The following is a 26707-nucleotide window of genomic DNA, read 5'->3' on the forward strand; positions in this document are numbered from 1 at the left end:
AAAGACAACATGTGTTACAGGTATATTGTCACCTTCTAGGCGAAATTAAAAGCATCGTGGTGGATACTGAGAAGATGCCTAAGCTAGTGCACTCAAGAAGGAGGCTAGTTTACAGGTACATGTTCTTTTAATTTCTTTTAAAGTGAATATTGGTAGATGTCTTTGTGAATGTATGACTAACAAACAAATATGGCATATCTAAACTTTTTTAGATGGCTTTGTGAATGTATGGCAAAATATTGTAGAGGGCATTGAGAGAGAGATTCTTGAGTGGAATGTTTTCTCTATATGGCTTGTGAAGGGAGTTGTGGACTTGGCACGAGAGTTTCTTTGCAGACCAAGGGTTTCTAGTTACTTTATGCCTTTTCTAACATTTTGGGAAGGTTTTGTGGTGTGCAAGTAGAGGTGGGTTGAAACTCCATCATACATGGACTCTCATGTGCAATGGAGGATATATGCATCCCGAGACTAGTGAGGAGGTCTTTTTATGTGTATTTATTTTTGTATGTTTGATGGTGTCTTCATTGAAGACCATCATCTTCAATTATGATCGTTTTGGTGGTGTGTAGGTAATTGACCTCACTGTAGAATTGTTCTACCATGCTAATGTGCCTATCCCTTGCTCTACGATAGAGAGGCGGGAGAGAAGGTGTCTCATTATATGCTCCCTGTGAGACAAGGAGTTTTCTTTTTAGGAGACTATGACAGGTGGAGATGTAGACTGTATCTTGGTGGATGGAGTATCCTTTTGGGGAGGTGTTGAATGCTTGCGTGCTTTTTTTAGGTATGTGAAACAGCTTCCTTCATTAAGCATTTGCGAGAGAATATAGAAGTACATGAAGATATATGGGTTTTTATTATTGGGGTTGTTGTGTCATGTACATCCGGCACTTGGATGCCACGTAGATATTTTTGTACAGAAGGTGCAGGACCTAGGATGGTGAACTGGTCTCATGTGAGCCCACCAGTCCGGGACGAGTCAGCCAGGGATCCATCTCAGTCGTCCGAGGTCAGGTGTGCATTGTCCTGCAAGGCCAGGTGTGCACTATCCTGCACATGAAACAGTGCCAGTCCACGCTGTGAGTCTCCCTCTAGAATGATGACAGTGCTTCTGTGTATCTGGTATGGTACCGGATGCCAGATCACTGAGTAGATAGTGGTTAGGACAAGGGGCCAGCCCATAGGGCTACCCCGAGTCTGAGTGGGGGCATGGGAATGGTGTAGAACCACCCCCATGAGGGCCAGGAAGGCCCAGGCTGAACCCACCAGCCATGGAGGGGCTGTAGGACAGCCCTAGGGCAAAGATAAGGCTATTTCCAGGAGTTTACAGCCTTTATATGGCTGTAGGGCATGTATGGGGCAGCCCATACAGGCTGCCCAGCCCTAGGATTGTGGACAAAAGATGTGTCCAACCCTTCAGAAGCAGGCGCCTGATGTCCAGCCAGCCAGGAAGAGATGCGCAGACATTATGGGATTTTTCCAGCATTTTTTGGGATTTAATTCAGCATTTATTGTTGAATTTTCACCAGTCGTGGGGCATTGGTGATGGCTGCCTGTTTATCACCTGGCCGACTGCTCATGATGGGAAGTATAAATAGTGGAAGCCATAATCCCAATCATTCATCTCATTATTCACCAAGTGCTCAAGCAAATTAAGGGCTAGACAAGCCAAGGGACTTGCTAAGCAAAGGGGTGGAGAACTGAAGGTCAAGGGCAGGAATTTCCAGCCAAGAAAAGGTCCAAGATTGCTGTATTTTCTTTCAGATTTTCTCATCATTCTAATAAAGCAAATACACCATCCATGGTGGGGACCCTATAGAGGGTAATTGGGACCCTATACTGTGTCCTCTCCATCTCTACATCTCTCTCTCTATTTTCTGCAGTTCTCCTTTCAAGTGTTGTGCGTTAATTTCCATCGCGAAAAGAGTGCTGAATTCTGAGTTTTGAAGTTACCGATCTTTCTCCGAAGCTTCTGCATATTACAGTGGTATCAGAGCCTACTTCAAGGACAAAGATTTAGCAAAGAAAACCAAAAAAAAAATTCTTGCTCGTGTGGTTGGGTTTTAGACGCCTGTGGATTACCCCTTTCGGAGTGACTCCTATCCCTCGAAGGACGGTTGGTTTTTAGCCTCCAAAAGCCTCCGGAAGTCTCCCACACAGATAGTGGATGGTCAGATTGCGTTCCGGAAAGGAATTGCATTTTCCTGCTATGGCGAGCTTCGGCGACGAGAGAGACCCAGAACCATGGGACCAGAGTGCACCAGGCAGCCCAGCTAGGGCACCCTGCTTGAGTATCACCACAGACATGTTCCAGCAGATGATGCGAGCACGCACAAAACAGACAGCCAAGTTGGATGAGCAGAAGGCGTGGATCTTGGCTCTGGAGGAGCGTTCCCGCTCTCCAGCGTCGCGTTTTCCATCTCCTCCTCCCTCTCCTTCCGTATCCCAGATACCAGATCCTCGTCACAGGGACCCTCTCGTGGGGTCACAGCTGCAGCCACCACAGCCGCACTCAAGCTCCTTGCTTGAGTTGCTGACAACGAGAAGACGACGCCATGCAACGTGTGGAACACGAGCGTTACCTTAGAGCTTTGGACGCCAGATTAACACCGGCGGTGCCCTTGAATCATTTTCCCGAGAAAATGAATTTCAGTAAGTATAATGGTAAACTCGATCCCACAACTCTTTATTCATGGTTACATCAATTTGAAGCTTACTTTGCCCGCAGTGAGGAAAACAGATACTGACAGAGTGATCTTAGCCAGTTGTTGTTGGTACTTGGAAGGTGAGGCCGTTCCTTGGTGGACTCAGTGGGCTCATGCCCATACCAGAGCAGGTATGGCAGCTTATGTGTGGGACGAGTTCGTCCGTGACCTTAAGCAGCGGTTTCTACCGCCCCACTACCTTGAGCGACTCGAAGACGAGTTCAGGGGAGCGCGTCAGAACGCACAACCAGTCCTTCAGTTTGCCAATAAAATTTCAACCTTATGTCTGCAATTAGGCTTATCTGATATGGACAAGAAAGGGCAGTTTTTGTATAGCCTGGACACGCAAATCCAATGGGAGGTGCGTATGTTTAGGCCAGCCACCTTTGAGGACGCACTCTCGCTTGCGCAGAGTGCAGAAATGAAACGGTAAGCCCAAGACTTCCCAGCCGGCTTCTCCCAGGCTAACACTTCCTCGGGGGGCAAAAGCCAGAACCAGACCGGGTCTTCCCCAAAAAAAGCCCGGGAGCCTCTGGCTCCAAGAACTCGAACAATGCATCTAAGCTTAGTCCAGACCAGAAAGCGGAGGCAGGAAAGACAGGTGGCAAGTTGAGTGCTGAGGAGCTTTCTCAGTACAAGAAGGAGGGTAGATGTTTCTTTTGTCATACAAAAGGACATACTTCTCAGGATTGTCCGAAGAAGCCTCCAAAGGCCGCCACCGCCTCCACAGCTTCCGTGGTGGTGAGCTCAGCTCCCACACATACCCTAGCGGCTAACCCTAGTTCTTCAAACCTCGATGCTTCAGTTGGAGCAATTATTAGAGCCGGGAGCTCAAAGATAAGTAGAAGGGCGCCCATGACCAGGAGTATGAGCGCAACGAATTGCTCAAGTCCTTTGTCTACATAGGTGGCCAGAGAGTCGTTGTCTTGTTTTTGACAGCGGCAGCACGGAGGATGTGGTCACGGAACAGGCCGCTAGGCGCGCCCGTTTCAAACTGACTCTGGTGGACAAACAAGTTGAGGGTTTTAGCACAGGTATGACAACAAGCATCAAGTATGAAGCTCTAGGTGCTAAGCTAGTGATTCGGGGCATAGAGTTTGTACGTGACTTTATGGTTGCCCCTCTTATAGGAGCAGACATAATTTTGGGTATCCAGTGGTTTCACAAGTTTCTTCCTGATGTCAAGTGGGACAAACACACGTTCCAGATCAATCGAAATGTGTCAAACACCCCAGTGACCATTAAGTGTGAGCCAGGTATTCTGAACTTTCCACTCATAAGCCACTTGCAGGCTAAGCGAGTAGTCAGGAAAGGCGCACAGTGTGCGATGATTTACATCCAGACAGCCCAAATGGTGGCCAGTCCTTCCAAGAAGTACTCGGTTCTCCATGAAAAGTTCCAGAAGATTTTTCTTCGGGATAGCCTCCCTCCCTAGCTCCCCCCGTCCAGACCGGCGGAGGATCACAGGATTGACCTCCTCCCAGGCTCGGAACCCCCGAGCAAGTTTCCGTATCGCCTTTCTAAGGCAATGGAATCAGAGTTGGACCGCCAACTCCAAGAATTGTTGCAAGCTGGCTTCATCCGCCCCAGCGTGTCGCCATTTGCAGCACCGATCTTGTTTGTCAAGAAGAAAGGTGGGTCTTCCCGATTGTGTGTTGATTATCGTGCACTCAACAAGCTAACTATCAAGAGCAGATTCCCGATGCCTCGAATTGACTATATTCTCGAGAGACTGAATGGAGCAAAGGTGTTCTCAAAACTGGATTTAAAGAGTGGGTACCACCAGGTACGGATTGTAGAGGGGGACATCCCCAAGACAGCCTTCCGTATAGAATGGGCCCACTATGAATTTGTGGTCATGCCATTTGGTTTGACGAACGCCCCAGCTACATTTAACCACATGATGATGCGTGTTTTCCAGGAGTTGATTGGAAAGTGTGTGTTCATATTTCTGGACGACATACTCATATTTTTAGCTATAGTTGAGCAGCATCACATTGATGTGGAGAAAGTCCTTAAGTTGCTAGAAAGCAACGAGCTCTACGTCAATGAAAGAAGTCAGAATTTTATCTGTTCCAGGTGCATTACTTGGGATATATAATTAGTGCTGAAGGCATTCGACTTGATCCGGCTAAAGTGGCCGAGATTGTTAACTAGGAAGTACCTCAGACAGCTTATGACATTAGATCATTTATTGGTATATGCCAGGCATATTCTACCCACATCGACAAGTTTTCTGATCTCTCGGCAGATCTCACCGATCTGCTAAAGGGAGTGAAAACAAGAAGGCGAAAGATTCGAATGACTCCACGAGCATTGGAGGCATTCCAGAACCTCAAGGTGGCTTTATCAAAAGCGCCTTGTTTAGCCCTTGCCTCGTGGAATGAACCATTTCAAGTGATCACCAATGCGAGTAACATCGCAATTGGAGGTGTATTGCAACAAAATGGTCATCCAGTAGCTTACATGTCTCGTAAGTTACTGCCCGCCGCGAGAAGAACTACTCAGTCTATGATCGTGAACTCCTAGCAGTTATATAGGCCTTGAAACATTGGAAACATTTCCTGTATGGCTGTGACTTCGAGGTTCGCACTGACCATCAGGCATTGCGCTAGATTCAGACAGTGCCAAGTGCACATTGGAGTGATCGACAACACCGTCGGAGTCAGATATTCCAGCATTTCGGTGGTATGATTGAGTACCTTCTAGGAAAGGCCAATCCAGTGGTGGTCGATGCTTTGAGCGCAGGAAGGGACAAGTGCCTACGATTTAGACCACTAGACTTGACCTTATTGGTACAGGACTAGAGGACATGAAGCACACGTACGCGGATTCCGAGGAATTCAATACTCAGTGGGAACAGACATTGGATGCCACAGGACCATGCCATTTTCTGATACACGATGATTGGCTTTTCTACAAAGGCCAACTATGTGTCATGAAGTCATTCCGGGCAGGGCAGCTCTTCTCCATGACGCCCATGATGCCATTACAGGTGGTCTCACAGGGGCATGAATTCGACTCTGGAGAAATTAGAACGACAATACTATTGGCCAAAGATGAGGCGTGATGTGTTTACATATGTACAACGCTGTGACATTTGTCAAAAGGTGAAAGCTCCTCGTGGAAAGAAGATAGGGTTGTTACAGCCCTTGCCAATTCCTGAGGGTCCTTTCCAGGACATTTCGATGGACTTTGTTTCACAAATCTGCCTCCCAGTCCGAGTAAGTGTAATGCACAATGCTTAACTATTGTTGATAGGTTTAGCAAATTTGTTATGCTTATTCCTTGCAGGGCCAATGTGACCGCCGAGGATGTTCCTGTTGGGAAAAGCATAATGAGTGATAATAAAAGCTTAATGAGTTCATGGAGTGATGGAAGAGCTATGGTGGTTCAAGATAAGCCATGGTGGTCACATGAACAAAAGTGTAATTAACTAGTACTTAATCCAAGATTAAGAGAGCATAATGACAGCACAATAAGGAGCATTACATAGCATATAAAATTCGTGTTTTTCTCATTAGGAGGGCCACCATTTTATAGCCAAAGAGTACATGTTTGAATGACATCATTGCTTACATCTTATCAAGAGCATCCAAGGCCATCTCCCCCCACATGGCTCCCTAGAATATAGCCTCCATGGAATCTTCTGAAACTCGCCTACTTCAAGTGGGGTTTGACCCTTACATTCACCTGGATTCTCTTCACATTACATGGTCCTTTTACATTTTATTGAGTGCTTTAACCTTAGACCATGACATTGATCATAAATTCCAACATATTCCAATACCCTCCCTTGATCATGGCATGGTATATTGCCCTCCCTTGATCCAAACATTACATGAAAGAAAAAGCTTAACTCATAAGGAGTATAGCTCTACAGTACATAAAAGAAATTACCATCGCTCATAGGGAGCATAGCTTCTACATTGCGAAAAGAAAATGACATGACATGAAAAACATTCCTCTCCCATACCCCATCATCATCATAGCATCATCATCATCATATCCATGGGCATCATCATCATCATTTGTTGGTCATGGAGACCCAACTCCCCATCAATCCCCCCTTGAGGGCTACATGGCCTACTGAGAGATATTGTGAGCATCATAGAAACACATAACCTACATCATCGGTGGTTAGAGGTGTCCATACATAAACATTTGGGTAAGAGAGGGCATAAACATTGTTGGCTTTAGAAAGCCCATTCTGCATCTACCTCTGCATCAAAGGAGGTAGTAACATTGTTGCATGCTTGGATTGCTTCTGCGGAATCATTCGAAGTGCTTACCATATTTGCCTGGTTGGTGTAACATTTGTCGGCGAGGTGACCTGGCTTTCCACATTTGGTGCATATTCGCCGCTTTGGCTTGTCTTTGTGGTAGCAATTCTTGGCAAGGTGTCCTGTCCTTCCACAATGTGTACATTGGAGTGATTTGCCGTTTTGCTTTTGAACAAGGTATGCCTGGTTTGAGACAAGATCAATGGCTCTACCTTTCAGGTTCTTTTCTTCTTCCAAGAGAACACTTTCTATTCCCTCCAAAGTGGGATCCTGCATGTACTTTAAGGTCGGCATGAGTGTATCATACTCGGATGGCATTGACTTTAGGAGGATGGCTATGGCATCACTCTCCTTGACTGGTTCATTGATGGCTTCGAGCTGGGCCATCAAGCTCTTCATGGTGTTGATGTGAGATGCAAGTGTCTCATCAATCTTGTACTCTAGACTGTAAAAGTCTACTTTGAGACTGATTTTGCTGTGGAGGCCTTGAGCACCAAAAGATTTATCCAGTGAATTCCACGCAATTTGTGAAGATGTTCCATTACCAATGTAATGTATATAACTATCTTCAACTCCAAGGGCAATGAGAGCTAATGCTTTCTCATCCTTGGTTTGCCAAGAGATTTCTCCTTCTCGTGTGGCAGGTTTAGGTATAGTACCATTGACTATGCCCCAAACTCCTTCTTTCATTAGTAAAAATCTCATTTTGACTTGCCAAGTGTGGAAGTCATGACCGTTGAATTTCTTGATGAAAGAGGATGACATGTAAGTTGACTCCATGATTGAAATTGAACAATGAAATAGATTAAAAGCTAGAATCCCCCTTCACCATATAGATGCATGAAATTACTCAAGAATTCCCCAAACCCATAAGCCTTTGCATAGTGATAATAACGAGGCCTAGACTTGATCCTAGGTTTTCTAGTTTTGCTTTTGGGTTTCAATGATTTTTTGATATAATCTTCATTAGATGATTCAGCATCCGAATGCATGACTACAAAGAGATATTCAACTCAATATGCATATTAGAATGTCATCTCAATAGATAATTATATGATGATTAGTGGAGATGATTAATTAAAGAGGAAAAACTGCCCCCAAAAATAGAGTGAGCTTTGAGCAATTGAATGAGGCTCTTCCCAAATGAGAAACATAAAATGCTTTAAACCAAGTGAAAACCAAAGTATTGGCTCTAAGCTCAGCACTCAAACATGCCAAGATGTTGCTTCAATCTCTGTAAATCTGCTCTGCAACACAACATATACTATCACTGAGAAATTAGTTCAAACAGCAGCTACAGTGAACCATTGCTCATGAAAATCAACAAGGAGGAGCTTCATAGCATCAATGTTATGCTCATAAGAGGAATTTGCAAACCATGCTTTGTAGAGCGTACATTTTTGAATGACATCATTGCTTACATCTTATCAAGAGCATCCAAGGCCATCTCCCCCCACATGGCTCCCTAGAATATAGCCTCCATGGAATCTTCTGAAACTCGCCTACTTCAAGTGGGGTTTGACCCTTACATTCACCTGGATTCTCTTCACATTACATGGTCCTTTTACATTTTATTGAGTGCTTTAACCTTAGACCATGACATTGATCATAAATTCCAACATATTCCAATAGTTCCCCAGTTACTCATTCAGCATTGGTACCCGATTGGCGGGATTCCTAGGACCAGTGTCAAACCGAGATGCCATGTTTACTAGTCATTTTTGGAGGGCATTGTTTGATAATTTTGGTACTAAGTTGAATTTTTCCAGTGCATTCCACCCACAGACAGATGGCCAGACAAAGATATACAACCAGTTGGCCTTTGACGTGCTGAAGTGTTATGTCCACGATCAGCAAGGTAAGTGGGAATCGTTTTTGCCTTTAGTTCATACTGTTTTGAATGACTCTTTTTCTTCAGCTATTGGCAGGACTCCATATGAGGCAGCGTTTGGAAGACCTTTCCAGGTTTGTTAACCACGACTTCGTCTTCAGTACTGGAGGCGAACAGAGTGACGGAGTCTTACCATGAGATTTTAGAGTCAGTAAAGGACAGATTGGCTAATGCACAAGAGGCCTACACTCGACAGGCCAATAAAGACCGAAGGGATATGAAGTTTTCGGAAGGATATTGGGTTTATCTTCAAATTATGAAGCAAAGACTGAAACAGGTGGGCAAGCGATGCCCAAAGTTGTCTTTCAGGAGCTTCGGACCTTTTTCCATCCGGAAAAAGATTAATGAGGTGTCTATGCAGTTAAAGCTACCTCCAAGTTGGACTATGCACGATGTATTTCATGTCAGTTGCTTCAAGCCATATGCAGGTGCACCCCCTTCAGAGGTCAAAGACGAAGCGAAACCAGACATTGTTGATGAAGCAGAAGTAATGGTTCCAGAACAGATCCTTCTGCACCGTTTCAAGCATGGCTCAGGCCGAAGACTATGACAGTTCCTCACGAAGTTTTAGGACCAAGGAACCCATGAAGCGGTATGGCTCGACAAAGAGTTCTTCGAAGACTATCCGGTGTTATTAAAGGATTATTTAGAGGCTATGCAGCTTCCGTCAAGTTAAGCAGAAGGGGATGTCACGTGCATCCCGCACTTGGATGCCACGTAGACATTTCTGTACAGAAGGTGCAGGACCTGGGATGGTGAGCTGGTCCCATGTGAGCCCACCAGTCCGGGACGAGTCAACCAGGGATCCATCTCAATCGTCCGAGGTCAGGTGTGCATTGTCCTGCACATGAGTCCAAGGTCAGGTGTGCACTGTCCTGCACATGAAACAGTGCCAGTCCACGCTGTGAGTCTCCCTCTAGAATGATGACAGTGCTTCTGTGTATCTGGTATGGTACCGGATGCCAGATCACTGAGTAGATAGTGGTTAGGACAAGGGGCCAGCCCATAGGGCTACCCCGGGTCTGAGTGGGGGCATGGGAATGGTGTAGAACCACCCCCATGAGGGCCAGGAAGGCCCAGGCTGAACCCACCAGCCATGGAGGGGCTGTAGGATAGCCCTAGGGCAAAGATAAGGCTATTTCCAGGAGTTTACAGTCTTTATATGGCTGCAGGGCATGTATGGGGCAGCCCATACAGGCTGCCCAGCCCTAGGATTGTGGATAAAAGATGTGTCCAGCCCTTCAGAAGCAGGCGCCTGATGTCCAGCCTTCACCAGTCGTGGGACATTGGTGATGGCTGCCTGTTTATCACCTGGCCGACTGCTCATGATGGGAAGTATAAATAGTGGAAGCCATAATCCCAATCATTCATCTCATTAGTCACCAAGTGCTCAAGCAAATCAAGGGCTAGACAAGCCAAGGGACTTGCTAAGCAAAGGGGTGGAGAACTGAAGGTCAAGGGCAGGAATTTCCAGCCAAGAAAAGGTCCAAGATTGCTGTATTTTCTTTCAGATTTTCTCATCGTTCTAATAAAGCAAATACACCATCCGTGGTGGGGGCCCTACAGAGGGTAATTGGGACCCAATACTGTGTCCTCTCCATCTCTCTCTCTATTTTCTGCACTTCTCCTTTCAAGTGTTGTGCGTTAATTTCCGTCGCGAAAAGAGTGCTGAATTCTGAGTTTTGAAGTTACCGATCTTTCTCCGAAGCTTCCGCATATTACATATTGTGGAGGTGGTTTCTTGCCACATTCACGATGGAGTCAGATTCACAAGGAACTATTTCGAATTTTAGTATGCCCTAAACATATTTATTTAATCCTCGATAATATGTATTGTGTCATGACAAGTAGTGCTCATATAAGCCGGTTTGTAGTGTAAATTTGTAATTTCAAATTCCCTTTACTCTTGTCCCTTCATAGAGTCATCATTTTTTCTTGAGTTAGCCGCAATCATGTCACATACATCATTTGTGCACTCCACTAAACCTCAAGCCACCATAACTCTATATAAGGCATGCAAGTAAACCATCAAGCCTTCTTGTCTAAACACACTTAAATAAAGAAGCTCATGGTTCTCCTTAATCAAATAGCCCAAACCATAAGGCCAACCAAGAACACCATAGCTCACTCAAAAAGCCAAAGTACTATGAAGTGTGCATACACCACCATATCCTCACCATCGACATACTTCCAAGTACATCTCTAGATAGGGGGGCCTTGGTGGTCAAGATCATGGTCCATGGTATGACCCATCACCTAGATTCCCTTAATAGGTGTAGGCATAAGTCGTTGTTTACCATTATTTTTTTGATAACCTTTCTAACCACCCCCTCCAAACACCAACTTTCTCTCGCAACTAAACCCTACATCTTCTCAACCAACAAAGTAGAAAAATGTCAAAGAAAGTATAAATAAGAGTCCAAGAAAGTAGAGAGTTGGAGCATTTGTATGGAGAAGAACACACATGGGCACACATTCAACCCAACCCATGCATAACACATATAATAATCACTAAAAGGGCTTAACACTTCTCAGACACATATCACATGAATAGGCACACACAATAGCTAGCACCTTCACTAAGCCTAGCCATCCAGGTACATCTCTGGATGGGGGGACCATGATGGGAAAAATCTAGTCCATGGTACAAACTCGTCACCTGGATCATCTTTGATTGTGTGGGAACCTCCAAAGAAAACAATTCTTTATGGTTTGGATTGGAATATTTGTCTCTAGATGTACCACCTTCACAATCACAATAAAACCTCACCACCAAAGGTGCAACACACATCAAAGCTACCCAATCTCTAGTACTAGCATGAGATTTGGGAACCATACCTTGGCGCACCAAACAATTGTGAACCACCATCGATCATTACCAATCAAAGGAAGGTAGGTGGTCTTGTTACATAAATTAACAAAGAAAGCCATGGGTGCTCTTTCTTTATGTATGTTCCCAAAATAAGATTGGTATATTAATATGGTAGAATCTTTGTCTTCTTAAGTTTTGTGTAATATTTATATTTATTAAAACTACATATTTTTTAAATGTTGGCTTTATGAGTAGTATTATCCACATGCATTATGTTTCGTAAGTCGCTCGTACGTATAAAATAACATTTTATTGATAATAGTTGTTAATAACTTTATATTCATTATATCCTAATAATCGATGTGTTTTTAGTATGATGAGACATAGGTGCTATAATGTAGTGGGATGTTCTAACTTCTATGCATTTATCAATAGTAGATTACATGTTATATTATTTGAATCTTCATCAAGTTTCCTTTCTTATTATTATTATCTAAAAAGTACTCAATTTTCTATTGATGATGTGTTTATAAAGCTCTCTTGAAGAACAATGTAGTGGCATAATGAAAGCACTATAAATGATCCAATTTTCACACTCATTTCTTGTGCACTTAGGAAACTATTGTTCATTTTACACAATCTTTCATAAGTGGCAGCTTTCTTTCTTTTCCATACACTTACACATTGTGTTTTTAGAGTTGTAGTGAGGATTGTGCCCATTTTTACCATATAAGGGATGCAATAGTAAGCTGCAATGTAAGGATCCATTAGATATTGTATGCCCATATTAGCTTGACATAATAAAAACTTTACTTATATATATATATATATATATATATATATATATATATATATATATATATATATATATATATATATATATATATATATATATATATAATCTCTTGCAGTCTCTTCTTAAACATATAGATGGTTTATCTAGAGAACTATATATTGCTAGGACGTATTCCCTTGTTATATTCAAGTGGGTTATCCATTTCTCAAAAAATATTATCTGAAACATCTACCCTTGTTAGTTCATACTCAATTTTGTTAAAATTTTGTTTATGTTTATTATGTTCTAGTCTTTATCTCTTTAGAAAGTCGTTATATTATTATTGATTGGTCTAATGGATGTAGGAAAACCAAAATGGCATTGCTTTCTTTCTTGTAGCATGTGTGACTATGCATATGTGTTCAGATATCTTGTATGCTTTGAGACGATAGAGATGTATCTAACGTATTATGTTCAAATGCAAAATGCTTTTCAACCTTATTAACTCTTTTAACGAACTTTTGTAGTTGTAACCTTGTGTCAAAACATAACATGTATACCAAGGTAATAACCATTAATGCCACTATAGACTAAAAATTTAATACTACTTCATCAGATACCATTATATTATCATTTGCTAAGGAAAGTCTTTATGGATGAATTAAAGCCTTATTCTTCTTTTTCCCTCTTGCTTAATTGCAATAATAAGAGATGTATGTAATTCATGATAGTCTTGGCATTAGCCTGCTCTTGGTTTCTTTGTTTGTCCTTGGTATGATGTAAACTTCTTCCTTTACATTCAGATATTGTTGTTGCTTTAAATTTAGCTATTGTGGTTGCTTTAAATTCAACTATTGTGGTTGGATATAAAAATGGGACAATGTTAAAATATTCTACCTTATTAAGCTTGGTTGAGGAGGTAAAGGATAAGTTAGTATTCCAACTCCCACCATCACTTGAATAGTTTTGGTATAGACACTAAAATCACTTAAGTTGATAATAAAATCATCAACCTTAATATTATGGAAAAACTCCTTATTCAGACAAAACTTAAAAAAAGGTCTATGGCCACTAGTTCTAGTCTTTAAGCAAGTATTACATGCCACTAGTTCTAGTCTTAAGCAAGTATGTATATGATGTTTATGACTTTCCTATAAGCTCTAGGTAAGGCCATTTCATAGATTCCAGCACCGTCTTACAAGGAATATGCTGCCGCTACACATGCAAGTAAGATGGCTAAGCACCTTATAGTAGGACAGGAGGACAAAACCATGTTAACTAGAGAAGTGGTTAATATACCCCATAGACTGCAAATTTAGCATGGTCTTTCTGTTACGTATTGGATATCATAGGTCATTTTTGGCATTACTCAAACATAAATGCAAATTTCTGTCTTTCCTTCTTTCTCTATGTGTGCACACATGCAAACATAAGTTGCTCTCTGTATTTTATAAGAATCCAGACTCTCGAGTGGACCTAGTGATTTGTAGGAAATAAAATCAAAAAGTGAGAAAAATAAATAGCCAAGTTTTCAAAGGGGTGGGATTTTTTAAAAAACTTTTTTGGAGAGAGAGAGAGAGAGAGAGAGAGAGAGAGAGCAAACAATAACAAAACTATTACAAACGCATACAATGTGGCATGCACACGGGCATAGATGAGAAAAATGCATTGTTCCAAACGCACAAGGCATGAATACTAAAAATCAGGCGGGCTTACAAGGCCTCCACATTGTCTGCAAATCTACTGTTCTCACACACCCATTCTACTACCCACACACACCCATACCAGGGCTCTGAACATCATAACCGCTTGGGTAGGGTGGATCATGATGGAACAAGGACCCATTGGCATTGATGTTCCCAAGAAGATTTGAACTCACAACCTCCATATTTAAAGTTGAAAGTCTTATCCACTAGGCTTCTTGCCTTGGGGACTCATCCTAAACATTTCAAATCTTGAAATCACAGAAACATAATGCTTATGGTTTAACATAGATCCAGCCTTTTTCATGAGCTTACAAATGTAGCCCTTGCAAAGAAGTGAGAATCAGATTTTATTTGTGCACAGACGAGAGAGTCAACAACAATGGGCAGTACTTCTAAAGGACACTTTCCTTACATTTGATCTTGCTAAACATGTCCGTTTCTTTCAGGAGATTGGTCATTGTTGACCTTAAAAGCCTTTCATGGCCTTTGTGTCCCTGCAGAGGACGCAAAAAAGTCTGATTGAGCATTTGTAATGATCAAATCAGAAAATTACAAGGTGCAAGTGATGACATGGGGCTACATATCTTCTTTCCGAGAGCCACCACCCAGTTCTTCAACCATTGCCTGTAGAGCCTTGATGTCGGCATCTTTTTTGAGCACCTCCTCTTGTTTAGCCCGCAGCTCCTCCATGTGCAGCTTGAAAACCTCTGCAAGGAAGCACTACAGAACACTTAAGAAGCCTAACAAGCAAAGCCCAATGTGACTGCAATGAAAAAATTGCAGGCAGCAAAAGAAGATGTATAAACAGAACATACGTGTAGTGTTCTCTAGTTCTTGAAGCACCTCTTGGGTGCGTGTTTCAGCTGCACGTTGAGCAACTTCGGCGAGTCTCTTCTCAGCTCGTGCCAATCCTGCTGATGCAATTGCAGCATCAAGCTCTTTCTCCAATGCTCGAATCCGCCTTTCTTGAGCCTACAATGAGCAAGATAACCTCAGCATGACAACTTCTTACATGGAGAGTATTTCTTGACATAATAATGCGCCATTGTACAGACGTGTTGGAGTGTAGCTCAAAGTAGCAACACACACATAGATGCAACAAGCAAGAAGAGATAGATAAAAGCACAACACTCAAAGTAGATTGATGAGAATGAGTGAAGTACAAGTGAAGTGACATGATAAGGTCACTTACACACTCATAAGAGTACGTACATACGCTCAGGAGAAAAATGTTGGAATATATATCATCTCCCGAGGGTCTACATATACCGTTTCATGCTTGTACTGGTCATTTTATGAGACCCTACATTAGCATATTTTAGCAGATATAATTTGGGATTTTTCTACCATTTTTAGGCTTTTATAGCATTTTTATGCTACATGATAGCTTTCGGCCTACAACTGGCCGACCAGCTAATAGGAGGGATATATAAGGGTGCACACCCTTCCCCTCACTTTTCATCTCATTCTTGTAGATCTACTGGAGGTCATTGGCTGTAGAGACAATCTCTTATGCTTGTAAGCACATACGGGCTTCCCTTGTGCTCATTTTCAGCAATAATCAACTGTTTCCAGCCTTCTACAGTTTGTGCTTTGGGCATACAACCAGTGTTTGCTCTTTCTTTCATGGTATCAGAGCCAAACACTGATCTATAGGTAAGGAATTGCTGCGTTTTTCTGATTGGAGCAAAGGCTTCATCAAGTTGCTGCGTTTTCTCCATCTGCTATGTTGGACTGCTGCATTTTTGCTGTTGGAGGCTGAAGCTCTCTTCTAGGTGCTGAGGACAGGGTTCTTGAGAGACTTTCTCTATTTCTCTTTTTCCACCCTCCCTCCCTCTCTTCTTTCTCTCCTCTTGCTGTGCACAGCTTGAGAGGAGGCTATTTGCTGTTTTTTTACAGCCTTCTTTCTTAAGAGAAGGTTTCTTGTCAGAGGACATGGCTTCATGAGATTTCTCTACAGCTCCTCCTCCTCCCCCCTCTCCCGTTGAGATACTCCAGCTTCTTCATTGCTTGGATCCCCTGCTCCCACTCCCCAGGTGGGGTGGTTCCTCTTCCCAACAGCTTCTTCATTGCTTGGATCCCTTGCTCCCACTCCCCAGGTGGGGTGGTTCCTCTTCCCAATCTTTCTTCTCTAAGTTTCTCTCATCCAGGTCTTGCTCCCATCCCTACCCATATACCATCCTACAATCCTCTACAAGTTAGTGACTCCATGAAGCTTATAGCAACCAACTATCATACTTGGTCTTTCTAAACTCAGTTATTGTTGGAAGGAGCCCGTGTGTGGATGGCTATCTCCACACCTCACTTGGTGGACCCTGCTTTAAGGAGCATATTGGATGCTCGGGCTTGTCTTATCATCACCCATTGCATGACTCCATTTATACAGGCACAATTTGTCTCTACCCAGAGTAATGCTCATCAAATGTGGACGAAGATCCAGAGGAGGTATGGGAGAGTTTCTACAATGAAGATTGCCAAATTGGAGTCAGATTTGGAGAAGCTTACAATCAATGAGTCAGATAACTTGATTGAGAAGATTGGAGAGTTCACCCGTATCAAGCTACAACTTGAGGAGTACGGGAGCACCATCAACAATCCCATCCATAAACTTCTTGGTAAATTGTCTGCTTCCTTTGATTCTTTTAAGAATAATATTTATTTCCGTGGTCCTCTCCCCTCTTTTGAGGAAGCCGTGAGTTATCTCCATGACAAGTGCATGCTTCGCGGAAAAGGCAAGTGAGTCTGCTTTTGTTGCCTTTGACAAGGGCAAAGGCAAAGGCGAAAAAGAGACCACCAACCAACAACAACAAGAACAAAAACAAAGGCAAAGGCAAGGGTAAATATGATTCAAAGGAGTCTAAGGACAAAAGTAATGAATGCGATTACTGTGGCAAGACAGGTCATAACTTGATTGAGAAGATTGGAGAGTTCACCCGTATCAAGCTACAGCTTAAGGAGTACGGGAGCACCATCAACAATCCCATCCATAAACTTCTTGGCAAATTGTCTGCTTCCTTTGATTCTTTTAAGGATAATATTTATTTCCGTGATCCTCTCCCCTCTTTTGAGGAACCCGTGAGTTATCTCCATGACAAGTGCATGCTTCGTGGAAAAGGCAAGTCGGAGTCTGCCTTTGTTGCCTTTGACAAGGGCAAAGGCAAAGGCGAAAAAAGGGACCACCAACAACAACAACAACAACAACAACAAAAACAAAGGCAAAAGCAAGGGTAAATATGATTCAAAGGAGTCTAAGGACAAAAGTAATGAATGCGATTACTGTGGCTGGACAGGTCATAACTTGATTGAGAAGACTGGAGAGTTCACCCGTATCAAGCTACAGCTTAAGGAGTACGGGAGCACCATCAACAATCCCATCCATAAACTTCTTGGTAAATTGTCTGCTTCCTTTGATTCTTTTAAGGATAATATTTATTTCCATGATCCTCTCCCCTCTTTTGAGAAACCCGTGAGTTATCTCCATGACAAGTGCATGCTTCGCGGAAAAGGCAAGTCGGAGTCTGCTTTTATTGCCTTTGACAAGAGCAAAGGCAAAGGCGAAAAAGGGACCACCACCAACAACAACAACAACAACAAAAACAAAGGCAAAGGCAAGGGTAAATATGATTCAAAGGAGTCTAAGGACAAAAGTAATGAATGGGATTATTGTGGCAGGACAGGTCATACTGAGACTCGCTACTTTGCTCATCGTGACGACTCTCGAGCAGACAAAGCCAAGTATAAAGCCCAGGATGCTTCCAAAGCATCTGACAAGGACAACACCAAAGACAAGGGTAAGGACAAAGTTTTAGAGAAGGGATTTACCAAAGTTGCATACATGGCAGTCACAAATTCATCCACTTCTTCGCAGGATTCACTCGTGATTACAACGATGACTTCTCCAGTAGACGTCACACAAAACACTTCAACACCTTTGAAGATTTGGAAAAGGAACACAAACAGGGGGAGCTAGAGTGCTCCTACAAACAGTACACGAACACCGATTGGCCCCAAAACGCAGTGGCGCCCCTTGCGGTATTTCTTTAATTGATTATATGAGCTTTGATTACAATAAGGCTGGAAAACTCAGCTATCACAGTAGAACTCCAAAAGCCTGCAAAGACCCTGCATCATGGCTTCGTGTCCACTTGGCTTCCACAAACAAATCCAGCTAATGTTCACATCAAAAGACTCTTTCACATGGAGTCTTACATACAGAAGCTTTCTCCCATGATCAGGGCTGTCACAACCATCCATAGCCTCTCACCCTATTAACAGCATCACACCCTGACATATCCAGTGCTTCTGCATCACAAGAAAGACTCCCAAACTGTTTCCCAAAAGAAAACTCGCATCACAGCACAGCATACCATACAGTAGACACACATGTACACTCCCTCTCTACCTTCCAAGGATACTAACCATCTTTGTCATGGATTCCCGAACCCCTGTCCAATCAGTAGCAAGGCTATACCAAACATGTGTCGGCTCCTGTGACCGCTGCTTGCATGTGACCTATCTCCTGGAGAAACCCAAAAACATGTTTCCACATGAAACAAAGACCCGTTTCACCAAACATCAAGTGACCTATTTTCCCATTAAACATCTGGTCTGGCCTAGCATGAGACCCATGCCCTTTTTTCACATGAAAACATTCTCGGCACATACTCAAATGTAGTGCCAACACAACACACAAACAAAAGATAGAGCTCTTACTGAATATGTCTGGCTGTATTTCTGCCCCACAACTATGTGTTACATGGGTACGCCCAAAATTGTAGGTCCCTCTGTTTCTTCCAAGCAGGAAGAAAGCAATCTGCTCCCTAGGTATGCACCCATGAGAGCTTGCATCGCTCACATGCCAAGAAACATAACCAGGTGACCTTGTACTTGCAGCCAATAACCCATGTACACAATGTACTTGCAGCCAAGCAAAACAGTCTCAGAACATCCCTATACAGGTCTCAAAACAACCCCAGAATTGCTCATGTTCATAACCACATGCACTGCCACGAAACAATCCATAAACCCTTTCTAAAACAGTCCTGAACCAAAGCAAAGAGAAGCTGAAAGTACCATTAGTTGACCGCCATCGACATGATGTCTATGTTCATGAGGAACCAGCCCCTGTCCGCCTGTATGTCCGGAGAAACCAGCCCCCTGCCTTCTGCAAAAACACGCCCCCTCCAAAAAGCACCAGGGCTGCTGGGCATTTCATAGCAAGCAAGGAAGAGAAAGAAAAAGTACATCCTCCTGGCTGCCTCTGCCCGACCAGGAAGAACACACACACACACACACACTTCTCTGCTGCAGCCCGTCTCCTACTGTTCAGCCAATAGAGAAGCGCATCCAACCCTCTGCTTTCTGCAGTCCAGCCAGCCCACCTGTAAGTGCTGTCCAGCGCTCTGTTTTCTGCAGTCCAGCGCTCTGCTTTTTCACCAGTCAAGAGGCGCCTAGCTACCATGCCATCTGTTCGCCCCCTTTCCAAGTGTGTGTGAGAGAAAAAGCCCAAGCGCCTGAATATTCCCCTTGTTTTTCCACCAAATAAAGAGGCACATAAAGCAGCCCAGTCCCTTCTTAGAAAAAGCACACGTGTGGCCCCAATAATAGCATATGGGCCACGTTTACTTTCATAAAGGATATTATCAAGTTTTTAAAGGTTTTTAAAATCTTTTGTCCTCTCCCCTCACATGGGGTTGTGAAAAAGAGACCTTAAAAAAAAAAGCCTTGAGTCCTTTTTGACTTCCAAACCAATGCCATTCACACTGTCCACCATGTCCCTATGCACAACTGCATACTGTCCAGAGCAAAACACAGGGTCGTGACAAGGGGTCGGCCCATTCCGGCCTCTATGTCGTGTCACATGTGCAAGCTCCATTTTCAGCATTTGTGGATGTTTGTCCAGCTTTTATGTTTTATGCAAAGTGATGATGGATATGTGTTAAGGTTGTGGCCATGTTTAAATGTTTTAATATGCATTGATGGTATCAACAAGTGCGTCAAAGGCCCTAGTCCCCCAAGCACCGCGAGTTACACTCCTCCTTCATGATGGGCAAGCATCATCAAGATGCATTTCCAAAGGAGGCCACTCATCGAGCAACCCGAAGACTGGAGCTTATACATGCAAATCTTGTTGGACCCATGGAGGTTGAGTCTCTTGGAGGGGCTCGAGAGTCGATATTTTCTTCTTCTTGTGGATGATTTCACTCGCAAAGTCTGGATATGTTTATTGGCTCGCAAGTTAGATGATTTTGCCAGTTTTAGGACTTGGATTGCGATGGTGGAAAATCAGTCTGAGGGTACAATTTCTTTTCTCCGGACTGATAATGGTGGCAAGTTTATACCGTTTGATAACTTCCTTGCATCGAAGGGCATTCACCGACAGACTACAGTTCCTTACACTCCTTACTAAAATGGAGTTGTGGAACGGAAGGACCAAACGGTAAAAGAGATGCTCGTTCTTTGTTGCATCATGCAAGTCTCCCTCCTGCTTTCTGGGGTGAAGCTGTGGCTACCTCAATTTATCTCATTACCAGATATTATTTGGGATTTTTCTACCATTTTTACGCTTTTTATAACATTTTTATGCCACATGATAGCTGTCAGCCTACTACAGCTAACCGACCAGCTCATAGGAGGGATATATGAGGGTGCACACCCTTCCCCTCACTTTTCATCTCATTCTTTCATATCTGCTCGAGGTCATTGGCTATAGAGACAGTCTCTTATACTTGTAAGCACCTACAGGCTTCCCTCATACTCATTTTTAGCAATAATCAACTATTTTCAGCCTTCTACAGTTTGTGCTTTGGGCCTACAACCTGTGTTTGTTGTTTCTTTCAAAAAAACCTCGTAAGAGAGAAAAGGTACTAGGACCCATTATTAGCCTACGTCCACATATTACTACCATATAAATGGCTATAAATCCCCCCTGTAGTGATGATGTGAACATGTACAAGGATCCTGTGGCTAAAATAGCAATAAGCCCAAAGTTTTGCGAAAAGCCTCAAACCTCTCTCGTGAGAGAGCCTTCATAAACGTATCTGCTACATTGTCGTGTGTAGAGACATAAGCTAGGCTAATCTCTCCTAAAATGAGCCTCCCTTGACATAATGATAAAGCACCTCAATGAGCTTTGTGCGAGCATGAAACACTAGGTTCCTCGCAATGGCTAATGCACTCTAGCTGTCAATGAAGATGGAGGTGGAGGACCGCTACGATCTGCCAAAAGGTGTCCAAGCCATACACACTCCGCAGTTGCTGTAAAAGTTTCCCTATACTCAGCTTCGCACTTCGAAGTGGCCACTCCTCTAACTACTTGTGTAAATAGATCACCCGTGCCTTGTTACGCACTTGATAAAGCACATCCCAAGCATGCTTCACAGTTTTACATGAGCGAATATGGGAAATAATGCTCCTTTTACTGAAAGTGTCACTAATGCAAGTGCCTGTGCATCCCTGCCATCCCACTTAACTTGTTTCGTTGTAGGGGATGCAAAGGCAGATGCCACACTTATATCAGAACTCATATCACCATCCAAAGTACCTATACTATGTTGCTTCTATTTAAAATAAAACTTAGGAGGAATGTAGAAATCGATAATAATGTTGATGATACTCTTAAAGCTCTTGAAGATGAGCTCAAAGAGCGATGTCGAAGAAGACGATGGCCTTGTCTACACACCAAATGCTTCTTCTATTGTGAAGAATATCTATAATCGAACTCGAACAAGAATAGTTCGAACCGACACTCCCCCAAGATGCCTACAGAAACCTTACAGTATGCGAATGAGCTCCAAAACGCTCCGAAACTCTATTTTAACAAATAACTATAGGGATAGCTTAATCTGCTAAGACAATCAAAAGAGTAACTCCAGGAGAAGATGACAAGGGGATGAGAACCAAGACAACCTAGTCTGATACCAATTGTTGAAATGGAGATCAACACACATAAATGCAGCAGCAAGCAAGAAGAGAGAGATGGAAGCACAACACTCAAAGTTGATTGATGAGAATGAGTGAAGTAGAAGTGAAGTGACATGATAAAGTCACTTACACACTCATTTTTGCATGGGCACCATACAAGTAGTCGATTCACCTAAACACCTGGCAAGGTTGTTATGCAAGAAATCTGATTTTTCCAAGGTTAAAAAGACCTGTATTTTTTATCCCTTCATAAAAAGGAAATCGTTTTTCAATTTTCGCCAACAACTATATCTATGTTGAAGATGTATTGGTTGTCCATGTGCCACCATGCCTACAAGTGTACCACTTAAACATGCATGTATACATATGAGTATTGTGGCTTTACATAATGTTTTATGACGAACATAGTTTTCAACTAAGTTTTCTATCTTATACTATCCACAAAAGCATGTGAAAAAGGGAAGGAAGATGAGTACCCAGACAAACAGGGAAGGTTCATTCTCTCATGTAAATGGAATTTTTGGGAATGACCCAAAAACCTAGTTGTGAGCTCATTATGGTATTCGTATTTGGATAAATCTAGCCTTTCTCAAAGTTTGGGAGAGGGAGAAGGTGAGGCCCCCAAAGCTTGTACAAATTCAAAATACTACTTGGTAATAAAGATATTCAAGGAGGAAGGTGGGGGGGGCATTCCGGCCCCAGTGCGGTGTTATATGTGCAAAGTTCATTTTCAACATTGTGGATATTTCAAGTTATTTTAATTTCAGCTACTATGTGGTTTCAAATTGGTCATGGTCATGGTTAAATGTTGACGACAGATTGATGGTGTATATAAAAAGTGTGTCAAAGTCCCTAGTCTCCTAGGTTTCATAACCTGTCACCCAGCAATAGAGGCGTTTCAATGATAAAATGCCCCAGAATTCTTCATGCCCTGCCTTGAAAGTACCCACACCCACAGCTCAATCCATGGGCATGGTTCTGGGCGATAACAGCCTCTACAAGTTTCATCTCTTCTGCCCCGTGCCGAAAACCTGGCTGCCCATGATGCCCAGATTGTTGCTTACCTGCACTATGTCCATTCTAGACCCTAAACGAATAACAATCTCTAGCTAAATTCTAGATGGTAAATGCTGCAGACACAACGCTTTTACTTCATCAGATCATCCATAATGTTTGTGATTTTACCGTTTACAATAAATGCCACCAGCTTATGGCCTTCCCACGCAACCACATGCTCACAAACAGTTTCTCATGCAATCAAAATCCATGTTCAAACACAGGTCACATGCAATTGTCCAAAGCATCGAACCCCAAAGAAAGATCCTCTTTTTTCTCATTCGCATGCGCATAGAGACAGAAGTCTATTTTGCGGGTATAAAGCCATGAAACTTGGTTAAAGGAGGACCTATGCTGGCTCCTCCTAGTCTCAATCTCTCATGTATATATGTGTGTGTGGGAGGGTGTGTGTGATCACGGGCATGGGTATGTGCATGTATGTATATGTGTGTTGTGTGTGATTACGGGCATGGGTATGTGGATGTATGTATATGTGTGTTAAGCAACCCCCAAACTCTACAAGAATGGGAGTAGAATCTCACTCCAACATGCATAAGGTGAGCTGGGATTAACAATACGTCACTAAATCTACAGAAAAAAGAAAAATCCATACCATGATATGGCGGGCCTGGTTAGCATTAGAGGAGACTTGGGCAAAGGCCTCTTCATCCTTGTAAACAGTTTGCTTGAGAAGAAGCCTTTGCAGCATGTCTACGCCATTCTGGATCTCGCCCACGTTGGAAATGGCGGCGTTCCAGCGCTCCAAGCCTCCGGCGCCGCCATCCCCCTGGTAATAATGCTCTCCACCTGCATCTGACTTGGATGCTGAAACCTCGTCCATCTCTTGCCCTAGCGTTCTCCCATCATCGTTTGAGAAGAGTCAAAATCTCCTTTTTTTTTCCTTCCTTTTTTCTCTTTTTACACACACTTTCACTTGTAAGGGGTCTACTCTCAGCATTTCGTCTTCTATTTACTAGGGAAAACTAATAACACTATTGTAAGCAATAAGAGTAATGTGCGACTGTATTGAGGACTATCATCTATGTGCATGCATTCACTAATAGAGTTTGATTACTAACAAATAGTGCATCTATGGTGGCTCGACAATTGTATTGAGGACTATCATCTATGTGCATGCATTCACTAATAGAGTTTGATTACTAACAAATAGTGCATCTATGGTGGCTCGACAGAGCTTGGCTTGCTCTAGGGTCATGGGCTCCTCGTCGGCCATTTGTCTTGGCTTCAAGGGTGGTCTTGTTTAGGTCAACTTCCCAGTGTCTAGAGTATGTAAATCCACAACCTCAATATATCTAAGCCAATGAAGACCCATCTCCATGGGGCAGAAGAGGATACTTCTTAGGCTTTCTATATGGTCGGTGACTATGGGCAATGCAAAAATTAATCCTTTTGCAGAGGAGTTGAATCACTAGTTACTCCAAGTTTAAAGTCGTTATTTGCTCCCAGAAGGGATGTTGCACTAAGCATGAACAGGGAGGTTATTTCTGTCATGTCCAAACCTTGTTCCAAGCTTTGTGGAAGACTGTCCATGGTTTCCAAGACATGAATTCCAAACCTTGTTCCAAGCTTTTGTAGAAGAGTGTCCATGGTTTCCAAGACATGAATTCCAATCCTTAGAGTCATCACACTCTAGAAGAGGCGCTTGTAGTCTTGGTTCTTGTCTTCACTATCCAACAAGTTGCACATGTTGATTGAAGCCGTTTAAACAGTTATATCATACTCATTGGGCCAACAATATGGGATGAGTCTTCCTTGTCTTTAGGTTTATCTCCAAAGACTGGTTTTGCCTTTACATTATAGGTGAACATGGTTCCAGCCATGAGAGAGTGTGAGTGGAAGGAGAGATGGAAATATCAAGCCATGGTGGCTTCGTGCATAGACATGGATGGGTGGGGCGAGAGAGAGAGAGAGAGAGAGAGAGAGAGAGAGAGAGAGATGTGATAACACACACACAAGAGAGATGGACAGATAAAGCCATGATAACTTGGTGCATAGACATGGATGGGTGGGGGGAGGGGAGAGAGAGAGAGAGAGTTGTTGCACATCACAATAATGATTGTATTATGATAATACTTCCACCATGTACAATGCTTTCTATAGGCAACAATGCCCTATCTTATATAAGAGGGTGTTCACACACCACTGGACACTTACTAGACTCTGAGATATCCAACAAACCCCACTTCGAAGCAAATGAGGTGTCATCTAAGGGAGAGACCTTCAGTATGATGATTTAGATCCTAGATTAAAACCATGTGATACAAAAGAACACAATGATGCCCACACCTGAAACTCTCATGTCAGGTCTGAAGATCTTTCGACATAGTTGCCATGCAATTAACACTTGGGCTATCATTTTAGGCTTTGGGGCCAAGGCACGCGACTTATAATTGCATAAATTGGAAGCTATAAAGGGAAAACCCGAATTTTTTGTTGATATAGAGGCTCCAATATGATGCAAGAGGCTGAATTCCAAGAAAGCCGCAAATATTTATGGGTACTAGATCTCTAGTTTGATGAAATTCTCCATATTTGAGAAAAGCCAAAATTGCAACTTACAGAAGCTTCAATTTTTTTTTGTATATAATACCACCTTTGAAGGTGTATGTATTTGCTTTAGTGATGAATGAGAATGAACTAATTTGTGGGTTGATTCCCAACCCTCAAGATTGACAATTTGGGCTTATAGATGCCACGGGGTTGCCTCTCACTTGGATAGCTCTTCTCATGCTTGCATTGATCTTCGTAAGCACCTCTAGGCTACATTTTCCACACACAACATATCATTCCACCTTTCCCTCTCCATTTTTGGCATGTAGGTAGCTCGAGGCTTGCATACATGTAGTGTGTTTATGAAAGATGAAGCAAATATAGGTAACGTCTACAAGGCTACATCTAAGATGTTTTCACATAGCTATTGATATGGCAGCTCAGTTTAGGAAAAAAAATAGGTTAGGTTATCTAGGTGGCAACTATAAACCTTGTGTTTGGATGTGATAGGGGATGTACCCCCTTTTGGATGAACTGGTTGATACTTATGCTAACCTTTAGAAGGCATAAAGAGGTGGTTGCACTGATGAGAAGAATGCATAGGTTGGGGGGGGGAAGCATAGAAATGAAGACGACAAAAAAAAAAAAAAAACCAGAGGGCTCATGAAAAAAAATGCTAAATTATATGAGGGAAAAACTATGTAGGTGTGAAGGTAGGGTAGTAAAAAACACAAAGAGGCATGATGGTGGGCTCACCCATGCTCTAATACCATGTAGGTGAACCTGGTTCCCCAGCCATGAGAGAGTGGGGTGGAAGAAGAGACTCAAGTCTATCTGGCATGAAAAACCAAAGTGTTTCACACCATGACTATCTAGGGTTTTTCACACGTGGCTATCCCAAATATATTCATGCCGTGATTATCTTCTAGCTCCTCACTTATGGCTTGTGCTTAATCTAATCAATTGTGTGGGATTAATGCTAGTCCATACTATCACCTTGAAATTGAGGGGTAAGTGAAGAACTTACATGTAAAAAACCAAAGTT

General features: G+C 42.8%; 1 protein-coding gene across 1 annotated transcript; it reads right to left on the reverse strand.

The window, feature by feature from the left end:
* Window positions 1-14506: 14506 nt before the first annotated feature.
* On the reverse strand, window positions 14507-24070 carry LOC147618911 (tropomyosin). Its single transcript, XM_086774044.1, has 3 exons — window positions 23765-24070; window positions 14988-15144; window positions 14507-14879 (listed from the first exon to the last, which is right to left on the reverse strand). The coding sequence occupies exons 1-3, from the start codon at window positions 23990-23992 to the stop codon at window positions 14749-14751; spliced, it is 516 nt and encodes a 171-aa protein (XP_086630170.1). The 5' UTR covers window positions 23993-24070; the 3' UTR covers window positions 14507-14748.
* Between the last annotated feature and the right edge of the window lie 2637 nt (window positions 24071-26707).

The sequence above is a fragment of the Cibotium barometz genome, chromosome 34 (assembly GCF_041138505.1).
Source record: "Cibotium barometz isolate CiBa-2024 chromosome 34, ASM4113850v1, whole genome shotgun sequence".
Lineage (NCBI taxonomy): Eukaryota > Viridiplantae > Streptophyta > Polypodiopsida > Cyatheales > Cibotiaceae > Cibotium > Cibotium barometz.